We start from the raw sequence: 27,031 nt of genomic DNA, 5'->3' as shown, positions 1-27,031 counted from the left end.
AAAAAAAGACACAAAGCTAACAGTAAGTACATAGCCACATGAAACTGTGGCCACCTTCTTCATTGATATGCACTTCACAAGACGGTGACAGGAGTTACGAATTTGTAACAGACGTTCAGCATAATCCTCATTGCAGAGTTTATAAAAGCTGTATGCAGATCTTTGTTGGTGCTGTCAAGAGCTCAAAAAGGTCCAACACCAAATCAAGCAAACTTTACAACACAAGAGGATGAGTTTTAACACAACGAGGCCTATAAGAAAGAAAGAAAAGAGTGTCTTGACATCTCTTAAAAGGCCGGTAGGTGCCCCCGATTCATTTATATTGAAAAATTCTTTACAAGAGAATGAGACAGTCTCAAAACTTAGAAGAACAATACTATGGGAAGTGCCAAGTCTTGTCAAGAAGATCGATGGACTCAAGGATGTGAAAGGTCAAGAGTGTAAAGGATATGGAAAGTCAAGAGTGTAGAGGAGATGGAAGGTTAAAAGTTGATGAAGGATATGAAAAGTCAAAGAAAGTAGAGGAGACAAAATGAGAAGTTTGCCTAAAAGAACGAAAGAAAGAGTGTATTAACGTCCCTAAAAGGCCTATGTGGACCAAATCACTTAGACATACAATGAAGAAAATGAAATGAGCTACCTATCTAAAATTACATCCACAGTCCAAACATATAAGGTATCACTCAAATATCTATAAAGAAACAAGCATCGCAAATAGTCGAAGACTGAACCCATTCAATAACACATAGAATCTATCCACATCTATTAGTACATCAAGAATTCTTACACTGAAAATGTTTCAGCCACACATACAACCGACTTCTGTACAACATTCGAACAAAATGAGTTTTGGTTGCTGCCACCAACGAGTTCCTGAATGCAGAAGCGATGCCTTATCCTCACATACCAAACTTCTGCTTTTCCAGCATCAATCTGCCAAACCCACAATGCAGCACTTCGGTGATGCAGTGATTTGAAAGAGGAGAAATAATCACACAAATTATGCTAGTCTGGTTGGCAGGGTTAAGAGTCTGAATAGCATACGCTGGGAGTCATTGAGTGGATTTCTGTATATCACTGTTGCACAGTCTCCTCACCAGTAAGTTTGCTGTTGTAGAGGGGAAGCTCAAGAAGCAAGAACTTCTTGACCCAGCTTGGAAGATTCCCATATACTGACGGAGGAAGTGGTACAAGAGGGCTGAAAAACACACAAAGCAAAACTTAAGATTTTCATATACTGGGCTCAAAACAACAAATTTGTAAAGAGTCATTTCCCTTTTATATTTTTACTCAGCTCCTATGTGATCAGATTTTCATTAAATACATCACGCATATACTAATCAAAAATCGACCACCCACCAAGACAGACAAAGAACTGAAAATTTCAGGATTTTGGTTCCAAAACTCCTGGGGTAAATCCACCCTTTTGAGTCTGATGGCAATGTCAAATTTTGCAAATTCTGCTCCAATGACCCCTGTGGGCTCAGATTACTTCTATAGAACTGGAGTCAATTTATACTTGTTTTGCAAAGCTATGTGTCCCCAGGGCCTGTGATTGAGCAGGAAAGAAATGAGGTTTTGCCCTCTAAACTGCTGAGCATGCTTCCAGCCAACAATCACCTGTAATTTGGTGGTGGTGCACTTGGTTTCTAAGATATGTTATGACCAAAAACCTTGAAAGCCTTTTATCCCAATCCTTGGAACTACAGAGATCTGTTAATAGACATTGTGTTTCATCTTTCTGGTTCTCAATGGTCCAGGGTCTAAGAAGGTTTGTCTTCTGTCCAGTACATTCCCATATCTAGCCTCTCTCATGGGTTCGGTCTCAAATTCAAAGACCAGCTCATTGCTGCTGCACTCTCTTGCTGTTTGCAGACAGCAATAGAAGCCTAGATATAAGTTTGAAAAAGGGAAACACAGACGACAGTAAGAGGAGCACACCACCAATAAGCCTCATCAAAGTTTTTGCTCGGCTCCGCTTTGAATCTTGCAGCTCTGTATAAACTTCTGCATTCCCCATGACTTTACTGCAATGTCTTCCAGCAGAATCTATCATCTGCACACAAGAGCTTCCTGGCTGCCACAGCAAGGAAGGTCTTGTGTGGGCGAGTCATCGGTGTCCCGGGGGTGAACATCTTCACCTTGGGGCTTAAAGTGAAGACTGGGGCTGGATATTGCCGACAGAGGGCTGAATCTTGATGGCCGGGCTGTGAGGTGTGTACTGGAGGCTGGATACTGCCGACAACAGGCTGTGGGGTGCCGGTGGGCTGTGGGGTGCAGAATGTGCTGGTGAGGGGGGGAGGCAGAGGGTGAAGCTAACCTCCCGAGCAGGCACTGCCCCATCAAAACTGGTCTTTTAGCGTCAAGGTCTGCTCATCACTACTGCAGAGCTTATTCCCAAATCATCCTCATTGCACTCTCTTGCCATCCGGCTGAGTGCATCTCTCTCTTTCTTGATGCCAGGGAAAAAAGATCCTCATTGCACCCCTTGACACTATCTTCAACATTTGTTCACGACTTAACTATCGACAGACACCGTTTTAACAGCACATTAAAAGGACCACTCAGCTCTGAGTCAACTTTCAAATGAGCTACCTTGTCCGTGTTTTGTATCTTCTGTACTCAGCCAAACCACCATACCGCTTGTCTGCAGATGCCTACAGAGAGTTAAAACACCACATACATTATTGCATGAAGGATTATCAAAATGAGAAAACAAAAGGATATGGCAAGACAGTAGCAAAAGTACTTACCTCGAGCAAGGGGATGCCACTGAGAAACAGCAGAACAGCTGTAATGAATATAGGCCCAGCAATAACAGCCCATTGACCTCCCTTCAGAACAGGAGTCGCCGCAATAAATATACCCCACCATAGAAGTATCTGCATAGAAGTCAGTAGGCTTTGTAGTACTGTGTGTGCATTTTTTTACGACAAAATGAAATGAAATGAAATGTTATATTAACGTCTTCAAAAGGCCAGTAGCTTTCAGCATCCAAAACATTAAATTCGAATTTTCATGTAGCAATGGCCGGGCACACTAATTTGACGGAGTCTCATCACTATTCACACTTTTTGACAGGAGGTGGAAGCAATGTGGGCTGAGAGGACATCTGACCACACCCATTCATGGCCCAAACTAATAAACTCCTCCCTCCCCCCCTCCTTTCTGGACTACTCCAAGCATAGAGCTGCAAAGAAGCAGAAATGGGCAACTCTTTATCAACGGCAAATTTCTTTTGGACAGCCTCGCCCCCATTTCCCAACACACGCATATGTTTGTGAAAAAAGATACAGCTTGTGATATTTAAAGAAGAGATACCAATCTACGCCCAATACCCACAGATAGCCACTTTAAATAACAGACACCACTGACTTAGAAGAGCTTGTGGTATTTTTAAGTAGCTAACAGCATACTACCATGACTGCAGTACTCCTTAGAATTGCAAAAAGGTACTCCTAAAGCACTACGGAACAGTAGACCATGAGTATACCTGGAACAATGACCTTATACACACAGGTTGGAAACAGATATACTTTTTAACACTAATGATGTCCACGTGCATTGCCTTATAACTTCAAGCAGCTTGCATTCCCTTGAAAATACAACATGACCAAGTACATAAATTCATGAAGTTTGGAATTTTTTTAAAGATAGCCACTTGCATTATAAGGTATTTAAATCATTTTTGGCTCACCTCACCAAAGTAGTTTGGATGTCTAGTAAATCCCCAAAGTCCTGCATCACACCATTTCCCTTTGTTTGCAGGATTGTTCTTGAATGCCAGTTTTTGCTGGTCTGCCACTGCTTCAGTTAGAGCTCCCACAAACCATAGAACCCAACCAACTATATCCGCTGCCTGAATATCTGGGTTTCTATCGCTTGCATTCACTATTGTGACCGGAAGGCTCACAGTCCAGACCCAAACAGCCTGATCGTACACACTCCCAAATGGAAGAAGGATTACAATCAGTGCCAGCATATTAAACCAATCTATCGGCATCAAGGGACATGCAGAATATACATAAAATCAGTGCAAAGAGGACAGCACCTGTATAATCCAGAAAGCAGCAAACTTCAAAAGATTCTCTCGTTTATCATCAAATCGCCGGTCCTCACCCCACTGCAAAATCCTGAGCAGTTCAAAGAGACAAGCTATTTATTGACAATATGCCAACATTTCTAAAGGCTTCACATAGCTGGAAGTATCTTCAAACTTCTGCATTTTCTCTTGACTTCATATGTAAATTTGAATACCAGCCGATTGGCAACCATCGACTCGCCATTATTATCCTCCCCCAACACTAAGATATAATTAAAGAAGTAAATATATTTACATACGTACAATGTATATGCATGTGCATCGTTTTTTTTTTCTTTTTCTTTTTTTTTTTAAATGTTTGGGGGGGGGGGGGGGCAATCATTAGAGAAAATCCAACAAAGTCCCAACCTTTTTAAGAGTTTAAGAGCACCAAGCATCAGAGTGCATCCTATCACATGAAGGAAAACATGCTTTGAAAGCATGTTGTTACTAGGGATATTGGACCAGCATGGGATTACTTAGTCAAGCTTTCTTAACTCAGTCATATCCAACATAATCAATTTGCAAGCTTCAACATTCAAAAGGCTATACTGCACAAATAGATGGAGGAATCAAAGAGTTTTAAACCTACCGAAACAGCAGAAAGAGGGCCAATCGAACACCCCAAATCCCAACCAAGACTGTCAAAACAATCTGATAAGAAGTGCATTAGACAGCAAATATTAGTGTAATAGAGAAGCCAATAATACAAAATTATCTCTTGTATCTAGCATTGTTTTATCCTCAGCAAGAAGACCTTGCATTACCCACTCAGTATAAGTAGTATTACATGGTAGAAACCTCCAGTAATAACATTCTAGGGTTGATCATTCTTTTATTACCTTTTCGTTAGAAAAAAAAACATCATACAGCTTGGAACATTCAGAAATGATGCATGGAGCTATGTACACACAAGAAAGTGATTCTTTTACAGCATTTCAGAAAAAAGAAAGCAAGCTATGTGAATGCAAACGCTTGAAAATAACAACAAGCAAACATGTAATCTTACAGCTCATACATGTTGAGAATAACAAGCAAACATGTAATCTTGCAGTGTCATACCTGTCGAAAATACCATGTGTTGTGTAAAATTGCTGTGAGGAGAGCTAAAATTACAAAATTGGTGCTTCCTGTTGCATCAACAAGACAAGAAATACGATAGCTTATCCGAACTGTACCAGTTAAAAGTTACAGCATTCTTATTCACAATGGTCTGTTATTAATCTAACTAACATTCGCCAATTCATCATGCAACTAGCCCGCACTAAATCCGGATTATTCAAATCCCTTTCACTGTGTGCATGGGTATCTGCAATGGCACAGCCCATTTATCTACGCAAGGGGCAACCTTTGAAGTCTGCAGCCTGTCACAAGTCACAACATTGTTGCCTACCTTGGCTACCCACAAAGCAAATAATCCACATGGGCAATAAATTATCTGTGTTGGTGCATTGTCCACTTTCACTCACCAAGCATTTACATAGTCATGTAGTAATCATGCTGTGAGCGCATTACGATTCGGTACATTTTAGACTTTGATTAACAAAGCATAAGATAATCCCACAGACCTCCAATGCTGTAGAAGATCATGCAATCACATAATAAGGCAGTCATGACAGTATCCAGCATCCATCTTTGATCTGGCTGCGCAATTCCATGCTAAACAATTGCTTTCGCAATGCATTTTATTCATATATTCTTAAAATCTTGCAGTTGAAAACCCTTTCTTTAATTGCAAAGGGTCATTTGTGATAGGGTTTCCTATAATAGCCAAAATTTTCTACTGCTCCTCTCATGTAGCAACCCTCAGATCTGTTACTAGAAAACCCTAGAGCGATTACTACGCACACCTAGGGCCACACTCCTAATGTGGTTGTCACTTTCTCCTTCAAGAAGTCTCCCTAACACATATTCTGTCAAAATGTTGTATTTGTCAAACAAGCAGCAGTATATCCACGAGAATAGACACCTACTGCTACCCCCTCGCCCCCCCAACACAAAAAAATACAAAATAGTGATTGGCTAAGAGACAGATGGCATCTTGAGGAGGGTTGAGATAGGGTTTCCTATAGTAGCCAAACTTGTTTACTCCTCTCATGTACCAACCCTAAGATTCATTGCTAGAAAACCCTAGAGAGATTACTAGGCACACCTAGGGCCACACTCCTAATGTGGTGGTCGCTTTCTCCTCCAAGAACTCTCCCTAACATCTACTGTATTAAAATGTTGCTTTTCTGAAACGAGCAGCAGTGAATCCATGATAAAAGAACAAAAAAGCTTCTAAACATCATGAAAACATAACAATTACAATAGTGATTATCTTAGTGACGGTTGACATATTGAGGAGGGTTGGGGATGGAGCTCTTGTAATGTGTAGTGGAAGTGATTTATGGTAATAATTCATGAGAGAGTTTCTTTTACTCCATGAGATGTGCAAAAGACTAGAGAGAGAAGAGAGAGATGCTGCGAGTGAAGGTTCTATGAGTGAAGAGAGAGAGAGAGAGAAGACTAACGAACAATGGGGTCCCAACCCCCCTCCAAGGGCCCTCCTCTCTATTGCTAGAGAGGTATTTGCTTTAGATTGCACAAATGCTAATACAATGGTCCTAGATGCTAAGATGCTGATGGGATCTGGCTATGGGTGCTTGGATCTGCAAGGCTAGGGGCTGAAAACTGAAAACACTTGCACTTGTGCATCGTCAATTCTACTGGCCACACTTGCATAAAGACGTACAAGATTATGTGACTATGTGCCATTAGTGCCAAGTTAATAGAGCAGAATGATTAAAAGCAAGAGGGTCATCCTATAGAGATGGCTTTGTTCTTGATGGACTAGTATGCTTTCGGAAAAGCACACGCCTGAAGCTCAAATACCATTGTAACAAGACAACACCACATGCCAACTAAAAAGAACGGACATGAACAGACTTCTAGCACTTCAAAACAACTGAACTAAACGAGAGAGAGAGAGAAATGAAATGAAATGTTATATTAACGTCTTCAAAAGGCCAAAGTGATCTATGAGACCAAAAAGTTACAATGCGGTGTAAAGTCAGATTAACAAAATAAATTAAACTAGGATAACAAAATATAAATACTGCGGAATCCTAAACTAAGCTGACAGGAGTGAAAGGTGAAAGGCGTGAAATGTGTGAACTAAGCAGTACAATGTGAAGACAATATGGGAGGGGAAGTAGAGATCCATCTTCATATGCACTCTGGACGACGAATAAGTATGGCTTGAATCCTTTGTTGTAGCCTCCTTCGAAACTGTGTAGCTCCTCTTCTCCATCGGGGTCGTCTAGATCTCCCTAGCTCCAATGCTCAGTCTATGAGAATGCCAGTAGTGCGGGTAGACCTCTCCACTGTTGGCTGCTCCTCTGTCTGTTCTTCTGGGTGTACAATATCTAGTGTAAAGAAATCTGTGATTTGTCTCTGGGGTTGTCTATCTTCAGCTCTCCTCAATAAAGTTTCTCTATGCCTGTGTAACTCAGAGAGAGAGAGAGAGAGAGAGAGAGAGAGAGAGAGCGGAGGATTTCCACTCCTAGATGGCGCTGGCTCCAAACCCTGGCGTCCCTTTCAGTATTTCTTTATGTTGCTTCCACAAAGTACAAGCTCTAGGAACTCTGCTAGCATTTTAAACAGGCCAAAGATTTTCTTGCAGAGCTTCTAGCAGTGATGTTCAACCGTGCCATGTGCGAGGGCCTACCTCATACTTGGAGTTTGTCCACAATCGTACTTATCTCCAAGACAGGGGACCATGTGGAGCCTGGGCTATCATGATTGGACACACATTGGCACGGTTGTGCGCATCCATCCTTGAGCAACAATTGAGTAGATGGGCAGAGAGAGAGGGTGTACGGGCAGCAGGACAGGCGGGTTTCAGGAGAGGTGTCTCTACTCTTGATCATATTCTTACACTCAGAACCATTATTGAGGAGGGGAGATCACGTGGGAGACGAATCTATTGTTGCTTTGTGGACTTCCGCAAAGCCTTCGATACAATGCCCAGAGCTAGATTGATGCGCAGACTGCAACAGAAGAGTTGATATAGGGGATCATGGCTCTATAAAAGTTAGTAGTGGGGCACATATATACTCCATACGGGATTTCTGATTTGGTTCACTCCACTATTGGGGTGAAACAGGGTTGCCCGCTATCTCCTACACTATTTGGCATGTATGTGGATGAGGTTGCTGACTACATTGAAAAGGAATGGTGATAGAGGAGCTCACTTGGCAGGGACATGGATCCCACTATTGTTATATGCTGATACTGTGTTGATTTCCGACTCCCCGGAGAGGATGCGGCATCATTTAGATGCTTTGTTCACATTTGCCCACGATAGCGGATTGTCTGTTAACCTTGGGAAAACCAAGATTATGGTGTTTAACACCACACCACAGTGGGTCAATAGGTCAGCACCCACTTTTACATATGCCAGGAGATGGTGGAGTATACAAACGCATACACCTATCTTGGGGTAGTCGTCAATGGACCGGCGTTCTCATTAAGGAGAGCAATAGAGACTAGATTGACGAGAGCTTATGCAGCCTGGGAGGATTGGAGAAGATGTGTCTGCAGGTCCAGTTTTAGGAACCTCGAACAAAGTTGTGGCTTTAAAGGGAAAAGGAGGCTCAATAGGCCGTTGTCGAAAGGGAACGCAAAGCTCAACATGTAGCTGTTGAAGAGCAAAAGATAGCTATGGAACTAGAGCGTCAACAGGCACGCGAAGCTCAACGCATAGCGAAAGAAGAAAAGTGGGCAACTATGGAGCAAGAGTGTGAGGCGCTCCGAGAATAACGCATGCAAGACTTGGTCATGCGTGCGCTCTCTTCGAAGAGAGATCCACTCAAGGAGGTCGCCGAGTCCTCATGTATACCAGGTAGAGATGATGACTCTGTAACAATGTCAGACTCTGTAAATAATTAATTTATTTACGAGAAAATAAATTATCTAATTAGTTGTGTGCACATCATAATAGAACTAGCAGTTCTAGGGCCTTAGGTGCGCCCAAATTTGGGCAAGAGCACCTCAAGGAGACCCTAGCACAAAATACCCTGAAGCCCTAGTGATTGGGAAATCGGGTCTTCAATGAAGGGGTAGATAGTAGCCTCAGATTTCAAGCTCAGAAAATTACGCGCGTCAATGCAAGCACAGGAATGAGATGGGGTTCTTAGAACAGTAACCCTAAGGCCTGAATTATTTATACGGCCTTAGGATAAGTCAGTTAAAATATTTTAAATTGTTTGTGCCGGACCGAGTGGTCTGATAAGTGCGAACAAGTAATGCAAGAGCAGTGCCGGTACGGCATTGTACTGGGGAGCAGCTAACGCTTTTATTAGCAGTATCCATGTGTGTAGTTGTGAGTTAATTTGCACATTTTATTAATAACTTAAGGACTTTTAAAATGTGAAAGTTGAATAGTTTTTAAGTTATTAAGTAAGTGTGTCACTTGCCACACTTACCAATGCAAAGTGACTCTCTCACTCTCACTCTCACTCTCACCCTCTCTTCTCTTCTAGCACCCCCTTCTTGCTGGAGTCTGTAAGAGAGCAGCCTCTCCCCCTCTTCTTAGTGTTGGCAGTGCTCCTACCCCCCCTATTGTGAGTGTGCTTGTCACGTGACACATCCAACCCTATGTGTCCGTGGACAAGTTACAGCATGCTTCCTGTTCAGTTCCGTCAAGTCAGTCTAGAATAGGAAGCGATCTGACACTTTTGTGAGTCTGTTCGCAGACCGTGCATGTCCAGACACTTAGATTAGATGCATATCCTCTAGTTGCACACAACATGACCATCAGATTCCCATCAGTACCATTTTTACAGTGCATAGACCTATTTTTTCTATTTTTGACATTTTTCACTTATTATTTTTAAGTGACTTTTGTTAGAAAGTAGGTAGGGCAATTTTGCTAAGTTTGTATAAATAAAAACATAGCGCTAGCACTTTCTGGCAGAAGAGGCAACAGGAGCACTCGCTCAACAGGCAACTTCTCAGCAGAACCCAAGAGGCCTAGCGTTTTCTGCATCAGCAGGACAACCCTAGCGTTTTTCATCTACAAGACCAGCCTTGGCGATTTGTGCATAGCAGATCAGCCCAGCGTCAACACGACACAGCAGATCGGCCTAGCGTTTTGCATTTGCAGGACAACCGGCGATAGCAGCAGATTTTCAGCCCTAGCATTTTTGGTTTGCATCACAACCTCAACGTTTTTGCAGATCATCGCGACGGAACATCAAGAACCACCAACGTTTTCATTTTTCAGCCCTTAGACACCGCAGATCAAGTCCCGAACCTCGCAGATCTCACCTTCCCGCAACAGTTCCTCACCGCACTTAGAAAACGGGAGCGTACACGAGCACTTGAAAATCTGAAAATTATAATACTTTGCAAACATGAGAGAAGGGAGAAGATCGACACAGTATTGGGGACCAGAAGATGGGCTTGTCCCCCCCCCCGTTAAGAGTATTCTTTTATTCAGGGAGAATTCGTATACAAGCACGAGAACCCGAGGAAACCCCTCCGTTGTGTAATCTTAGACCGGAAGGTCGTGCTTTCCCGTAAAGGGCTTGGGCACAAGGCCGTTCCTTTCCGTAAGGGACTTAGGCACAAAGCCGTACTTTCCCGTAAGGGACTTAGGCGTGAAGCCGTACTTTCCTGTAAGGGACTTAGGCGTGAAGCCGTACTTCCCGTGAAGAGCCTTCCTGTAAGACGGGAGATTCCTGCAAAACAAACCACACAAACACGCGACAACAATTCGTATGGCGAATCCACAATAGATACCTGTCGCTCTTGCGCGGGAAAAGCGACTTCCGTGCTTCGTAGTCTCGCGATCTCTTGTGGCAGAGTCTTCTCTTGCTGATGTTGGTACCTCCCGTGAGTGAGGGCAGGTGGTGCTTTTATAGCTCCCTGGCCACGGCACGAATAACTGCTCGCGCAGAGATTGCGGCCGTTATTAAAAAAAAAAAAAACCGAAATAGGGAGAGAGAATTCGCTGGCTGGTTTTGTTGCTTTATCTCCTAAGTGGCTGCCCACTTATTAAGTGGGCGGCCGGCATATTTTAAAATTGGTCTGAACCTGCCCAAAAACTCAATAAAACCTTATAAGTTAAAACCAATGCATTTAACAACACTTCCCAGGCGTCCCTGGATGCAACCACATGCACAAATGCAATGCAAACATAGATTCCTCGCGGGAAAGCGTATGCCTTCCCGCGATTGTTCCTGCTTTTCGTAAAAAGCTTCATTGAACCTATCTTTATTCTTGTGCTTGCGTTCTTACGCGTATTTTCTTACTCAGTTCGAATTTCCGTCTTAGACCCTTAGTGTGTCCCCTTACCGATGAACCTGTCACCCATCTTGTGATTCATCAGGGACCACCATTACCTGGTCTTCTCCCACCGAACTAACAGGCCAACTCCTTCACGGTGCTTCTTGTCACCCATCGTATGACACACCAGAGTTGTCCGTTTCCTTTTCCTGATGGTTTTTCTTACAGATCTGTGATCCCTTAACTTATTAGTTAACTTGTGCACATTTCTTATTAAAGTCCTAATTCTAGAAAATAGAAATTAGAAACAAAATAGTCAAATTAGTTTCATCCCTCTCACTTATAAACAGTTGTCCTCAACTGTAGAGGTCTAACTCAACTGCCGGGGAGAAACCGGAAAGATTCCAAATCTTACTCAATGGTGAGTTGAGCTAATCCTTTCTCAAAAGAGAGCTTAAAAATTAATTTAAATAAAATTCAAGAATTCAATACTTACCTTACCGGTCATGTCCTTCCTCTAGTACCTCGAGGATATCCTTCACCATTCATCAAACTTACGAGCCATGTAAGAACTCGTCATTCGCGTCTTTCCAACAGATTGGAAGTTTCCTTATCCGAGAATCTGTTAACTCAATTCCACCTTCTCAATCCCGAGAAGAATAATCCTCCTAGAAATCAATCTAGGCATCTGTCCTTGCGCATAATCCTGCGCTGTTAGTCCAGAGGGTATTAAACCTCTTGTGTCCTCCCACATAGGGAATGCCCAAATCATAAGAGTATTAATTTCGATATCTTCCTTCACAAACAAGGTCTTCGATCACCTTAAAGAAGGTTCTTGTTTCGGGCCGTCGCTCAACGTAGGCGAGCGGTTCCAATCCGAAGATTCCTTGTGCACGGCGGCACTTCCTTCCAATCTTTTCCTCCTATAAGTTATTACCACTAGCAGCGTTCTCGTGACGCCTACTAGCGTCTCTTCCTTGCAAAGGCCATCCTTGCAAGCATCTAGGATTCCTCGCAAAATCTTAGGCATATAAAATTCTAGCCATACCATTCTATGAACATAAGTTCAAACTTGGCCCACTTAAGGGTGAACCCGCTTTGGATCTCAAGGATGTTCTCCCATATGTGGTTAAGGTAATTCTGACCATTTTAAAATGGTTGGCAAATTTTACTCTTACGAACATAATAGTTCGAATTTATTCCAGCAGCGTGTAAATGCTACTTGACCTGCTCATGGAGAAACATATACCGCAACCAAAAGTTGCTACTGTAATAATAAAAGCACATAGCGTACTCAATAATCAACGACCATCAGAAAACCTCTTCTCTGTAGAGAATCCTTCTACCGAAGACATCTAATTCTCGTGTCGGAATATCCTTGCGCATAAAAAGGCGCTCAAGAGAGTATAACAAACTCTCGTCCAGTTCCTTGGCATAGGTCTGCATCTTCGTGTGTTATCCATGTACCCAAAGGTGTACCCAAAGGTGTACATAATTCTTAAGCTGTGTTAGAGTTTTGGTGAACCTGGGAAATTACCTTCCCTTCGTAAGATCCTTAGAGCGAAGACGCTCAACTTGACGATCCCTTGGCTCGATCTTAGAGCAAAACCCGCTCATTAAATAACTAGGATTTCAATCCTTGGATTCCTCGAGCACAGGCCGTAGTCGTCGCTTGTTCCTTCTCTCATAAAGAGAGTGTTCATTCATTTGTGCGAAAAGCACTACCATGTCCTCCCTGACCGGATAGGGGGTGTGGGCTTAAAGAGTATTCAAGCTTAATGAAAGCTTTTCTTTGCTTGGAATCTCGGAATGGTTCCTTCCTTTCTGCCGTCCTACTCAGGGCATGGCATCCCTGCAACGCTTTTCCGACTCTGTTTCCAGAGTCCTGTTCCTGTAGAGTAACTCCGCTTTCTTGGACACGAAGTCCTTTCCTTAGGAATTTCAACTTCCGGATCACATCTTGAGAGTCTACCTCTCTTCAATCCGTGGATCTGCTTCCTGAACTTGGGTACGAAACCCTTGGGCTGATCTGGCTCTAGTTCCTCAGAGCACTTTTATCCTGCAGAGGCGCATGCCTTCCTCTGCTCCTACTCCCTCACGAAGAGGAAGTACACCTGCAATCAAATACTTAGAGATCATAACATAAAAATCGTACCTTCAAAGTCACGACGCTCGTAACGCAACTCGGTTCTCGAAAAAGCAATTCCCCGGAAGAGATCTCTGCATAGAAAATCCTCTCTTCCAATCCTACACACAAAAGAGGTGTGTTCTCGGGTTCCTTCTCGTAAATCAGCCCTGTCTACGACGTTTATGGGCTGAAAACAGAGAAAAACAGCAGCTTGTTGCGATGAAAACACGCTCCGTAGGCACTTCTTCGCAAGGGAACTCGCGCACTGGGTCTTGACGACATCTGGTACACTGGGGGCAGCCATGGGCATCATCGGCAACGTCTTCTTTACGGCTGAAATCTGCAGCAACATCTCTTCCTTGCAAAGATTGGTCTTCCCTTACCGGGTAGGGAGTGTTGGTTTGTAAGGTACTTAAGCTTGATAAAAGTTGTTCTTTGCTTGAAAGCTCAGAATGGTTCCTTCATAATTTCCTACCCGCACTAGCAGGCAATTTGTTGGAGAACTACCGGATACCAGATCAATCATGGGCCTTCCCGATGGTTAAGCAAAGCAGTTCATCGTATAAAACAATGTTCCGACTCAACACTTGAGAGTGATTGTCCTGGTTAGACACGTGCATATGTCGTGCATAAAAGCAATACGCATTTTATGAGTTCCTCAAAGATTTAACTTTGATCAAAGATCTGCCCTCTCACTTAAAGTTTGAGGGTCAAAAATTCAGGAGTTAGATTGAGTTCTGTTACTCCAAACTTTCTCCGGATGGTAATGTATCCTTCAAGGAGAGGTAACAAAAATTCGTTGTTTCTGTGTTCAATGGTTCTCGTCCCACTACGGGGATTGTATTTTATGTACATCAAGGTGTACACTTTCAGCTTTTATTGCTGACTCCACCATCTACTACAAAGTATCTTGCAGATGGGTTTACAAAATTCGGGCAAAAGTCCTTCGTTAAATTTGTTCATCTTTCCTTCCTCAGAGAGGATCAAGAATGGACCTACCTTGGCAAGAGTGAACCACTACTTGCTTTGACTCGCTCGTGTTCCTATTGGGCAAACCAATCCCAATCTTCTTGAATGCCCTCCTCAAAGCGTAGAGGAAAAAAATTTGTCGGAGAATTCAGCCTTGAATTGTTGTTGTAAGTTCCTTGCAGAGCTTTGGTATACCACCAAGTACTTGCAATCCCCTGGAGGTGTTTGGTCACATGCCTCACCTTCGACACTTCTCAAAAATTGTCGTTCGCAAAGGCAACTTCAAACCGTCGAATAAAAGCAGTAGCTTTCAGGACATCTTCCCTTCCGTCAAAAGTATCAAGCTTGACTGGAGTGTTCCTAGGTATAGAGACCTTCTTCATATCCTTCCCGAAATGACGGGATTTCTTGGCTATGGTTCTCGATTGATGTCCATGGATATCTTCTCGGTTCTCAAGTATCTTGAGCATTCCGCTTCTCACATTCTCTAGTTTCTTGAGCATCATGCTCTTGTCGCCTTCTCAGAGAATCCCAAGTCTTGTGTCGCCTTCTTGCAGAGAGAAAAAAAAATTTCCAACTCTGCGAGCTTTTCCTGCAGGACTTAGGTTTCCGCCTGCTTACTTCTCTCTTGGCTTGTCATGGCTTCTTCCCGTATCTTCCCAGAGTCGTCCTCCTTTACAGAGAAAGAGAGGAGACCATGCTCTGATACCATTGTCACAAAACGGGAGCGTACACGAGCACTTAGAAAATCTGAAAATTATAATACTTTGCAAACATGAGAGAAGGGAGAAGATCGACACAGTATTGAGGACCAGAAGATGGGCTGGTCCCCCCCCCGTTAAGAGTATTCTTTTATTCAGGGAGAATTCGTATACAAGCACGAGAACCCGAGGAAACCCTCCGTTCTGTAATCTTAGACCCGAAGGTCGTGCTTTCCCGTAAAGGGCTTGGGCACAAGGCCGGAAACTAATTTGACTAATTTGTTTCTAATTTCTATTTTCTAGAATTAGGACTTTAATAAGAAATGTGCACAAGTTAACTAATAAGTTAAGGAATCACAGATCTGTAAGAAAAACCAACAGGAAACAGACAACTCTGGTGTGTCATACGATGGGTGACAAGAAGCACCGTGAAGGAGTTGGCCTGTTAGTTCGGTGGGAGAAGACCAGGTAATGGTGGTCCCTGATGAGTCACAAGATGGGCGACAGGTTCATCGGTAAGGGGACACACTAAGGGTCTAAGGAGGAAATCCGAACTGAGTAAGAAAATACGCGTAAGAACGCAAGCACAAAAATAAAGATGGGTTCAATGAAGCTTTTTACGAAAAGCAGGAACAATCGCGGGAAGGCATACGCTTTCCCGCGAGGAATCTATGTTTGCATTGCATTTGTGCATGTGGTTGCATCCAGGGACGCCTGGGAAGTGTTGTTAAATGCATTGGTTTTAACTTATAAGGTTTTATTGAGTTTTTGGGCAGGTTCAGACCAATTTTAAAATATGCCGGCCGCCCACTTAATAAGTGGGCAGCCACTTAGGAGATAAAGCAACAAAACCAGCCAGCGAATTCTCTCTCCCTATTTCGGGTTTTAAAAAAAAAAAAAACAACCGGCCGCGATCTCTACGCGAGCAGTTATTCGTGCCGTGGCCAGGGAGCTATAAAAGCACCACATGCCCTCACTCACGGGAGGTACCAACATCAGCAAGAGAAGACTCTGCCGCAAGAGATCGCGAGACTACGAAGCACGGAAGTCGCTTTTCCCGCGCAAGAGCGACAGGTATCTATTGTGGATTCGCCATACGAATTGTTGTCGCGTGTTTGTGTGGTTTGTTTGCAGGAATCTCCCGTCTTACGGGAAGGCCCTTCACGGGGAAGTACGGCTTCACGCCTAAGTCCCTTACGGGAAAGTACGGCTTTGTGCCTAAGTCCCTTACGGGAAGGAACGGCCTTGTGCCCAAGCCCTTTACGGGAAAGCAAGACCTTCGGGTCTAAGATTACAGAACAGAGGGGTTTCCTCGGGTTCTCGTGCTTGTATACGAATTCTCCCTGAATAAAAGAATACTCTTAACGGGGGGGGGGGAACCAGCCCATCTTCTGGTCCCCGATACTGTGTCGATCTTCTCCCTTCTCTCATGTTTGCAAAGCATTATAATTTTCAGATTTTCTAAGTGCTCGTGTACGCTCCCGTTTTGTGACAGTCAGTTTCCGCAAGGTTTATAGTTTCAGCCCGGAAAACGCGGATTTCAGCATCTGCGTCGCATCGTCGTCATCGACATCGTCACCCACATAGAGTCAAGATTCAACAGATAAAGATTTGCAGATTTCAGCTATTAGCATTTTCAGATTTCAGCCCGTCTCGTCATCGTCGACGTCGTCGGCAAGTCCAAGCATTGTAGAGATTTGTGCAATCATAAGTAGACCGCTCTCGCCATAGAGAGTGGGGCCTTCGGAGGAGGGTTTTACGACGTCTCTGGTGTCGTATTCTCTTCTCTATCTCTCAGTCTCATACACTCTCATGCACAGTGTCCATTCACTTTGTTAGTGATCATTGCACTCTCTCATTAAGAACAAAAGGTTCTCCCTTCCATAAGAACAAAAGGAACCTTGAGCACAGTTCGGAGCACTCATCTTGAGCAGAGTTCAAACATTCATTCCGCTGCACCTTACATTGGTATCAGAGCTTTGGCAATGTTCTGTATCACTCAAGGAAAGAACCACAAGAACCACAAGATTTTTTTTGCTTGTTGAGGTCACACGAACCCAAGTTCGCTTGGGCGTGTCGATTCCTAATCGTGTTTTTGAAGAGTGACAGGAATCCCAGGAAAGAAGGGCTTGTCCATCCTCCCCTTGTGCCTCTTTTCACTCATTGGGAGCAGACCGTGCACTTAGCGGCCGGTCAATCGACGTGAGGTGGGAAAAAGCAACCTTGGTGTGAGCGCAAGGCCGCCAAGGGGTGCGCCCGCGGAAAAGAGCAGAACTCGGGTGAAGAGAAGATCCTTCTCTAACACAGATTGCAAGCAAAAGAAGACCCTCAAGAACCCAAGAACCCAAGACCCCCAAGAACCTAAGTTCCTCGTGAACTTAAGAACCAAAGATCACAGTGCATGGTCATCACCCGAAGCGGAATGGATACTTCGCTTGGAGGTGATGAGCATGAGAGAGACGAAGAAGAATTTTTCCCACCAGGAGGTTTTTCCGACCCTCCCCCTTCCCCATCTACGCCAAGGATTGCACTAACTCCTATGGAGGAGTTGGAGCAGATGTTTATGGTTAGGAAGTTAGAACGCGAAGCAAGAAGAGTAGAAAGAATGGCAGAATTTGATCGCAGACACGCAGAAAGAGAAGCAGAAAGAAAGGCAGCCATAGAGCGTGAGTATGAGCAAGCACGACACATGCAAGAGTTGTTGCGACTCTTTTCTCAAGTGCAGGTACAGATGCAAGAGATTCAGGAGAAGGAGACTCTCTCAGTCTCTTCTTTTCCAAAGCATGACACACAGGATTTGCATGATGATAAGCATGATGATTTGAATGATAATGATGAGCATGATGATTTGGATGACAATGACAAGCATGATGATTTGCATGATGATCAAGATGTGGTTTCTCACATGCATGATGATTTGCATGATGATCCAGATGTGATTTCTCACATGCATGCCGATTTGCATGATCAAGATGTGATTTCTCACAAGCATGATGATTTGCTAGATAAGGATGATGTGATTGTTCACAAGGATGATGTGTTAGTTGATACTTTTTCTAGTGAAGCTAACCCCATTACAGATTCGATCAATCACGAAGAACCGATCTTGGCTCTCGAGTTGAGGTCCAAAGAACCCCCTCAGGAAGAACCGATCTTGGCTCTCGATCCTAGATCCAAAGAACCTCCACGGGAAGTATTATGTGTTCGCACGATTAGTCAGCACGCATTGTACGAGTGTTTCATTCATGATCGTTTCATGTATTTTAGTCAGCGTCCTTATGTGATCCCTTTTGCTAGGCATGACATATTGTACGTTGAGCATGTTTCACTCATGAATGAGCACAAATGTATGCGGATTTTTCATGAAAAGCTGAAAAGTATGCATTCAAGGAAGTCACATCCCATGTCTCTTCCTTGGCATGACACATTTGTAGAAAGAGCACAAGAAAGTATGAGCACCAAGCATGTGCATTTCTATTGTGAATTGCCACAGTTGATTGATTTAGATCAGAAAGAAAAGATTCCATCTCATTGTTTGCATGTCTTGGATGAATGGGTTGGCACTCCGTCTAATTGTTCATCTACATTGCATGCACAGTCTTTGAGGAAGACAAGATTTTTTCCACTCACTTTACATTGAATGGATATGTTCATGTTTTTGTGTTGAAAGTACTTTCAGGAATTTTCAGCCTCGGAGATTCTTGAAGAAGATGGACCTACGTCCATAGACAAAGTTGAAGCATTGAAGGAGACTCAGAAGACTTTGTGTCGCTTTCGGCGCGGCCCAGAGAAGCAAGCGTTGCAGACCTTTATGAAGTTCAAGTATCGCACGACCCACACATCAGAGTGGGCCGGCGAGGAGTCCATTCCAGGATTCTGGATGCTATTGGCGATCTCCCTCGACGCCATACAGTTCGGTACCAGTACCTCACTTTGAAAAGGAGGGGATGTCACGTGACACATCCAACCCTATGTGTCCGTGGACAAACTACAACATGATTAGGGTTCAGTTCCGTCAAGTCAGTCTAGAATAGAAAGTGATCTGGCACTTTTGTGAGTTTGTTCGCAGACCGTGCATGTCCAGACACTTAGATTAGATGCATATCCTCTAGTTGCACACAGCATGACCATCAGATTCCCATCAGTAGCATTCTTACAGTGCATAGACCTATTTTCCCTATTTTTGACATTTTTCACTTATTATTTTTTAATGACTTTTGTTGGAAAGTAGGTAGGGCAATTTTGCTAAGTTTGTATAAATAAAAACCTAGCGCTAGCACTTTCTGGCAGAAGAGGCAGAAGGAGCACTCGCTCAACAGGCAACTTCTTAGCAGAACCCAAGAGGCCTAGCGTTTTCTGCATCAGCATGACAACCCTAGAGTTTTTCATCTACAAGACCAGCCTTGGCGATTTGTGCACAACAGATCAGCCCGGCGTCAACACGACACATCAAATCAGCCTAGCGTTTTGCATTTGCAGGACAACCGGCGACAGCAGCAGATTTTCAGCCCTAGCGTTTTTGGTTTGCATCACAACCTTAGCCTTGGCGATTTGTGCACAGCATATCAGCCCGGCATCAACACGACACATCAAATCAGCCTAGCGTTTTGCATTTGCGGGACAGCCGGCAACAGTAGCAGATTTTCAGCTCTAGCGTTTTTGGTTTGCATCACAACCTCAGCGTTTTTGCAGATCATCGCGACGGAACATCAAGAACCACCAGCGTTTTCAGTTTTCAGCCCTTAGACACCGCAGATCAAGTCCTGAACCTCGCATATCTCACCTTCCCGCAGCAGTTCCTCGCCGCACGGTCAGTTTCTGCAAGGTTTACAGTTTCAGCCCGGAAAACGCGGATTTCAGCATCTGCGTTTTCAGCGCATCATCGTCGCATCATTGTCATCGACATCGTCACCGACACAAAGTCAGGATTCAGCAGATAAAGATTTGCAGATTTCAGCCATTAGCATTTTCAGATTTCAGCCCGTCTTGTCGTCCTCATCATCGTCGGCAAGTCCAAGCAATTATAGAGATTCGTGCAATCATAAGTAGACCGCTCTCGCCATAGAGAGTGGGGCCTTCAGAGGAGGGTTTTACAACGTCTCTGGTGTCGTATTCTCTTCTCTATCTCTCAGTCTCATACATTCTCATGCACAGTGTCCATTCACTTTGTTAGTGATCATTGCACTCTCTCATTAAGAACGGAAGGCTCTCTCTTCCATAAGAACAAAAGGAACCTTGAGCACAGTTCAAAGCACTCATCTTGAGCAAAGTTCAAACATTCATTCCGCTGCACCTTACAGTGCTCTACGCATTGGAGCCCTCCATGAAAGCTTGAGAGCAATCCCTTGCGACATATGTGGTGGCCTCGTGCTCCCATTGTCTAGAACAAGGGTTCTCATAGCCATAGCCAGTTTTTGGTGAAGATTCATCGCAAGAGTTGCAACAGGCACTCTCTTCGTAGAGTGTGGTGGCTATAAATTCTCTGTTTTCAGCCCCTAATCATCTCTTTTAGGGTGAATTTCAGCAAAGTACTTATAGAATCTAGTTCTTCTCTACCTACACTACGCGTACACAAAGTTTGGTGCGATTCCATCGTGAAAAAGGTCTCTATTTTGGCATTGGAACGTGCTCAGTTAACATTTTCAAGTTATATGCAGAAAATTACAGCAAGCATGTGTGCATGCATTTTGCGTGTTTCTCCCTTGTTTTTATGGCAAAAATGATTATCCATAAAGGGACACAATTAGCGGAAGGTAGACTCTCACTTTCGAGAGCTTCCGTTGGGTTTTCTGGAAGATGGACTCTCGCTTCCAAGAGCTTCCCAAAATCTCACAGCAGAGGGAAAATCCTCTCAGTATTCAGAGAGTAGTTCTTCTCACTCTCTCAATCAAAAGCAGAAAAGAAAGAATAGAGGATGGGCTTTTGCCCCGTTCTTGTGCTTCGATTGTATCAATTTAACGATTACTTTGCTACTACCAAGAAAAGCAGTAACAGTAAAGTTTTGATTGCTACCATGTATTTGTCGCGTGATGCCATTTATTAGTATCAAGCCTGGCAAGAGACATAGTTGACCGCACAGCTTGAGCATGCAACGATAGCGGACCACTATCTTATAGTTGGGTCAACTTCCAAGACAAGCTCAAGGCTCGCTTTATGCCACCGCATTAACTTGATCGGTTGAAAAAGAATTTGCGAGGCCTCAAGAGGAATAGGACTCCCGTTATATCTTTTTCTAACCATATTTTGCAGATTGGTGCTCACTTGTGTAAGTCGGATGAGGATCGCAAGCAGAGTAACAGGGAACGACCGAAACGGGCCCTTTCCGTTCTTCGAACGCGTTCGCACCCCAGCCAGGCACCCGAAACGTGTACGGGAACGGAACGGTGTTCCGCCGGAAGCATAACCGTAACGGGCAGTCGGAACGGGGCCGGAATGAGCATTTGAAACGCGGAACGACGGGCTGGCCGGAACGGCAGTTTTTTAATTTAAATTTCTGACTGGTTTTTAAAAAATTTGGGCCGTTAAGGGGTAGCGTTTTTTAACGTTTTGGGGGGGAGGGAGGGAGGGGGGGACTATCCTATATAATGGCTCAAGGCCTCCTTGAAAGCTCATCAGTCCCTCGAGGCTTCAAGCTCTCAACCTCAAACCCCAAGGCTCGCCGCAACGTCGCTCAAGCCTCAAGCCTCACATGCTCTAGCCTCTCCCTCAAGCCTCTTCTCGAGTCTCTCCGCATGCCTTGGGCCTGAAGCCTTCAAGGCTCAAGGTTGAGTCTTGGAGCTCTCTCCATCCTCTCTCGAGTCTCGTCCACGGTCTCTCCCCCTCTCTCTTGGGCCTCAAGGCTCAAGAGTCAAGCCCGCAAGCTTCAAGTCTCTCCCTCTTTTGCTCAAGGCTCAAATTTCAAGCTCCATGCCGCAACCACTCCACCCCCCCGCTCTCTCTCTCTCTCTCTCTCTCTCTCTCTCTCTCTCTCACACACACACACACACACACACACACACACGGATACATACCCACACACACACTACACACATACACGCATACATACACGTACTCCCCCCCCTTCTCCCCTCTTCTTCACAATATGAAGAGAGGGTAGCTCCGAATACAACTATGTCTTCCCCCATCATCAAGACGCCGAAATCGACAATGAAGACAACCTTCATGCTCACGAACAAGAGGCTTGCACAATTGGAGAAGGACATGAAAGAATGGTGGATGGAGAGAGAGATATGGAGGGAGGAGAAAGCCACCTTCATCAAGCTATGGAACGAAGAAAAAGAGGACATGAGAGCGGAAATCCAAAACCTCAAAGAGGAGGAGAGAAGGGCACGGGAGAACGAGAAGGAGAGGGAGAGATGGAGGAAAGAGCAAGAAGAGATGAAGGCACAAATCGACCTCCTTCATGCTTCCATCACATCCCTCACCCCCGAGGAAGGAGAGATTAAAGAGGAGGCTAAGGAAGCCCTCAAGGAGGAGATCACCAAAGCCCTCACCGCAAGCATTGAGGACAAATTAGAAGCCACCAAAGAAGGATGGGTCGAAGTGGTCAAAAAGAATATCAAGAAGGTAGCAAGAGAGGAAGCCCAAAAAGATGAGGTACTCATCGTACACACAACCATCGAGGAGGAGAAAATGCGACAAGCTCGCCGTCTCAATGTGTGAGTGACCGGCATCAAAGAAGAAGAAGGGTCCACACCCGAGAGCGATGGGAAAGCCTTGTGCAAGAAAGTGGGATACAAGGAAGAAGAGATCCCTTTCTCCAAAGTTTGGAGAGCCGGTAAAGATCCAAAGAAGAGAGCTCTCATCCTCCAATTCGCCTCCGAGGAGTCTCGAACTTCTTTCCTCCGAAAGAGGGTCATCTTGAGAGGGCTAGAAGGCCCCCCGATTTATCTTGATGATGACCTCACAAAGATGCAACAAGATCACCGCCGCACGTGCATGCCTAGAGTCCACCAGGCCCGCAAAGAAGGGAAGAAGGCAGTATATCGAGATGGTAGGGTTATCATTGATGGCAAGACCATCGCATAGGGACTCGCGGCCTGTGGGACACACGAGGAGATTCATGTCACGGTTTGGAATTGCAATGGAGACCTATGGACACACCCAGAGAGACTTGAGGAGGTGATGAGAGGTCGAGACATCATTCTACTTACAGAGACACACGAGAGCCCAGAGAGAGGGTTACCACGGATACATGGTTTCCAATGGGAGTCTCTACATCGGGGATGTATGCGCCAGCACACCACTCGCGGTTCAGGAGGAGTGGCTATACTCTTTAGACAGGGGCTTCACAGCAGACTACAGATTGTTGCCCGGGACCCACCGGCCCGATACATGTGGATTCGCCTCGAGCTCTCACGAGACAGGATCGTCTACATTGCCCTTTGCTACTTTGCTCCCACAGGCTCCAGATTCGCCCCTATTGAGCAGGAGTCACCGTACGCATGCCTCACGGAGGAGATTATGGAGTACTCCACACTGGGTGAAGTCTTCCTTATGGGAGACTTCAATGCTCGTACGCGCAGTGAGCAGTGTGAAACATATGACCACGAGGACCCAGAGGCACTACACACTCTAGATGAGGAGGCTACTATGAGAGATACAGCAGACAGAGCTCCAGTCACAGCCTACGGACGACACCTACTTCGACTTGGCTCTCAGCACCGTCTCGTTATTTATAACGGGATGGCCCAGTGGCCCACCTCAGGGGGCCTGACTTGTATGCCACATGGAGTTACAGAGGGAGGGGGGAGTACAGTCGACTATATTCTGGGACCCAGGGAGGCTACACACCTTATCACATCCTTCACCATTCCACCCATACCCATCGGAGCCGACCACACATACCTCTCTTTCTCCATCACCGGAGATACCATCCCACATAGCTCCACAGCACACACTCCACACACCACCATCCATTTCACACCTGAGCTAGCCTCTCTTTACTCAGCCGAGGTCGAGCATGGCCTATGCCTCCTCCACCCATCCACACCACTCTCAGTTCTCACATCACATATCTCTTCCGTTCTCCACACTTCAGCTATTAGCTCTTTTCCACACACCACTCACACAGGACGCACTCCCCCCCCCGGGACTATGCCTCAGAACCGCTGGTATGATGATGAGTGCAGAGAGTTATACCGACGCCTCCGTGCACGGCGAGCCTTAGGAGAGATCACAGAGAGAGAGGCCAGACGAGATATGAAGACGCTGACACGCCAAAAGCGGCGAGCATTCGAAGAGGCACAGGAGCTTGAGCTATACCGCCTATTCATGAGCATAGATAGCGCGACGGCATGGCGCACCCTGCGCGAGCCACGTCCGACCACAGCTATTGAGGATCCACAGATATGGCATGATTATGCAGAGCGCCTCTATGAGGTGCCAGGGCAGCCTCCTATCCCACAGCCACATGAGCCACGCCCCACGTGCTCCTCCTTCTTTACAGCAGAGATGGTAGAGAGGACCATACGCCGCATGCAGCACAGACGATCAGCTGACCACACTGGATTACAGAGTGAGCACATCATTTATGCGGCCTCCACTATAGCCCTGTTGATTGCACATGTCTTCAACCGGGCTATAGGGGAGGGCTTCCCAGAGGAGTGGACACAGCACACCATAGTGCCTATCCACAAATCTGGCGACACCCTGGACCCAGGGAACTACAGGACTATCATGATTGGCCACACGATGGCCAAGCTATATGGAGCAGTACTTGAGGCACAGCTTAGCTGCTACGCAGAGACCGAGGGTTTACGAGCTCCAGGCCAGGCAGGTTTCATACGAGCTTTCTCCACCACTGACCACATCTTCGTTCTGCGCTGCCTCATTGATGGGGCAAAGGCGCGGAAGAAGAGGCTTTACTGCTGCTTTGTGGATTTCCGCAAGGCCTTTGACACAGTCCCACGCGAGAGACTCTTCCAGCGCCTTCACAGCATTGGGGTACCGACAGAGATGATTTGGGCCATATATACTCTCTACGAGAGGGTGACGGGTCGAGTTCGTTGCCCAGGCGGCTTTTCAAAGACCATTGCTAGCACCATTGGTGTTAAGCAAGGATGCCCACTCTCCCCGACACTCTTTGGGCTCTACATCGATGAGATCTCCGACTACATACTACGAGCAGGGGGAGAGGGGAGCGACTTGGCAGGTACTCCGGTCCACATCATGTTATATGCTGATGATATTGTGTTGATTTCAGAGTCACCCGAGGGCTTGCAACGCCATCTTGAGGCTTTGGACGATTTCAGCACACACAAGGGGTTGACTGTGAACCTTGGCAAAACCAAGGTCATGATCTTTCACACATCCAGTGCAGTGAGGAGCGCTGCCACCTTCACAGCAGCAGGAGGACAGGTTGATGTAGTCACCTCCTATGTCTATCTTGGCATCACATTCACCAGCCTACCAGGACCCTTCACTATGAGGCAGGCTGCTGCTGACAGGCTCACCCGAGGATATGCAGCTCTGACCATGCTAGAGCGGAGATGCCACCAGGCACACTTTCAGGAGCCCCGCACGAAGGGCTGGCTTTTTGACACCTTAGTCACCCCGGCCCTGATGTACTCGGCGGCAGTATGGGCACCAAGATTGACAGATGACCAGTGGACACAGCTTGAGAGACCACAGGTATGTATGATCTCACGCTTGCTCCGCAGCAAGAAGACAGTGCCACATGACATTATTAGAGCCGAGCTCGCCACACCACCTATGGTTGTAGAGGCATTATTCCAGACAGTCTGCTTCATCCAGAGGATGAGAGAGCTACCTCCTGACAGACTCACTCGTAGAGCATTTGAGGCAGCTATACAGCTATCAGAGAGTGGGCATGCGAGAGCTTGGTACTCACAGGTCAGAGCATGGTTTGAGGGACACGGTCTTGACATGGAGAGCCTACCACCATTCCAGTACGACCCCCACTCACCATCTGTTCACCTCTCTCGTAGTGAGAGAAACTTGGTATTGAGACAGGATCTGTGGCAGCTATACACTAGGAGAGTCTGGGAGTCACCTGGCTTGGGGACGAGGATGTCAGATTACAGAGACCAGTTTCTCACCATATTGTCTGGGGGGTTCATACAGAGACCACGCTATATGGACACATATATGCCACATAGCTCACGGGTGGCGATTGGTCAGCTGAGAGTGGCTTCACACAGGTTAGAGATTGAGATCGGGAGACATACTGGTGTTCCCAGGGAGGAGCGAGTCTGCAGAGCCTGCACAGAGGAGGTGGAGAGTGAGGAGCACTTTGTATGTAGATGCAGAGCATACACTGAGATCAGAGGCAGGTATGAGGCCTTATTCAGAGGACAGCCCACTCTCCGAGAGATCATGGACTCTCGAGATCAGAGACAGCTCGGACATTTCTTACTAGAGATACAGAGCCATCGGGACACACTACTACAGCCACGCACAGATACACAGACAGAGGGGAGACAGTCGCAGCTCACAGACTTCTTTCAGAGGATTGCCACCCCTACCTCACCAGATACTCAGAGAGGAGTGACACTCCCACAGGCGGAGGTGAACCGAGCTAGACGACGACCACGAGTCACAGGCTACAGGGGCGTGAGCTCCCACCACCGACAGATCGAGGAGATCCGAGCCCGGGAGCGCCGTGCCATTGAGGAGCGAGTAGCTCAGATGAGGGCCGACCCGACAGCTTCCATCCGGGTAGCCTTGGCACCAGCCCCGCCCATGTACCACATCTTACATCCCCCCATTTGTACAGGATGGAGCTAGAGAGCTTGATGCATTCTCATGATTGTACTACCTTGAGCATATAGACATGCATATACCCCTAGAGATAGAGCCCCATCCCTCCTCAGATACTCCATTACCTACATTCAGTTCAGTTTTGTATCAGTTTTGTTT

The 27,031-nt window shown here is 45.6% G+C and overlaps 1 protein-coding gene across 2 annotated transcripts in view; it reads right to left on the bottom strand.

Moving 5' to 3' along the window:
• Window positions 1-715: 715 nt before the first annotated feature.
• The window catches only part of LOC147465235 (uncharacterized), a 38,700-nt gene continuing 12,384 nt past the window's right edge, over window positions 716-27,031 (bottom strand). The window contains exons 3-10 of one of the 2 annotated variants that reach the window (XM_086518987.1): window positions 5,144-5,211; window positions 4,674-4,735; window positions 4,052-4,133; window positions 3,698-3,931; window positions 2,754-2,882; window positions 2,596-2,657; window positions 1,098-1,198; window positions 716-933 (exon numbers count right to left, since the gene is read on the bottom strand). In XM_086518987.1, coding sequence (XP_086375113.1) covers window positions 929-933; window positions 1,098-1,198; window positions 2,596-2,657; window positions 2,754-2,882; window positions 3,698-3,931; window positions 4,052-4,133; window positions 4,674-4,735; window positions 5,144-5,211 — 743 coding nt within the window. In that variant the 3' untranslated portion in view covers window positions 716-928. Of the gene's footprint in view, window positions 934-1,044; window positions 1,199-2,595; window positions 2,658-2,753; window positions 2,883-3,697; window positions 3,932-4,051; window positions 4,134-4,673; window positions 4,736-5,143; window positions 5,212-27,031 lie in introns of both variants that reach the window. The other variant, XM_086518982.1, reaches the window with a different exon arrangement.

Source organism: Adiantum capillus-veneris, chromosome 1 (genome assembly GCF_014529385.1).
Source record: "Adiantum capillus-veneris isolate H3 chromosome 1, ASM1452938v2, whole genome shotgun sequence".
Taxonomy (NCBI): Eukaryota; Viridiplantae; Streptophyta; class Polypodiopsida; order Polypodiales; family Pteridaceae; genus Adiantum; species Adiantum capillus-veneris.
This window is presented reverse-complemented; position numbering and strand designations above follow the sequence as displayed.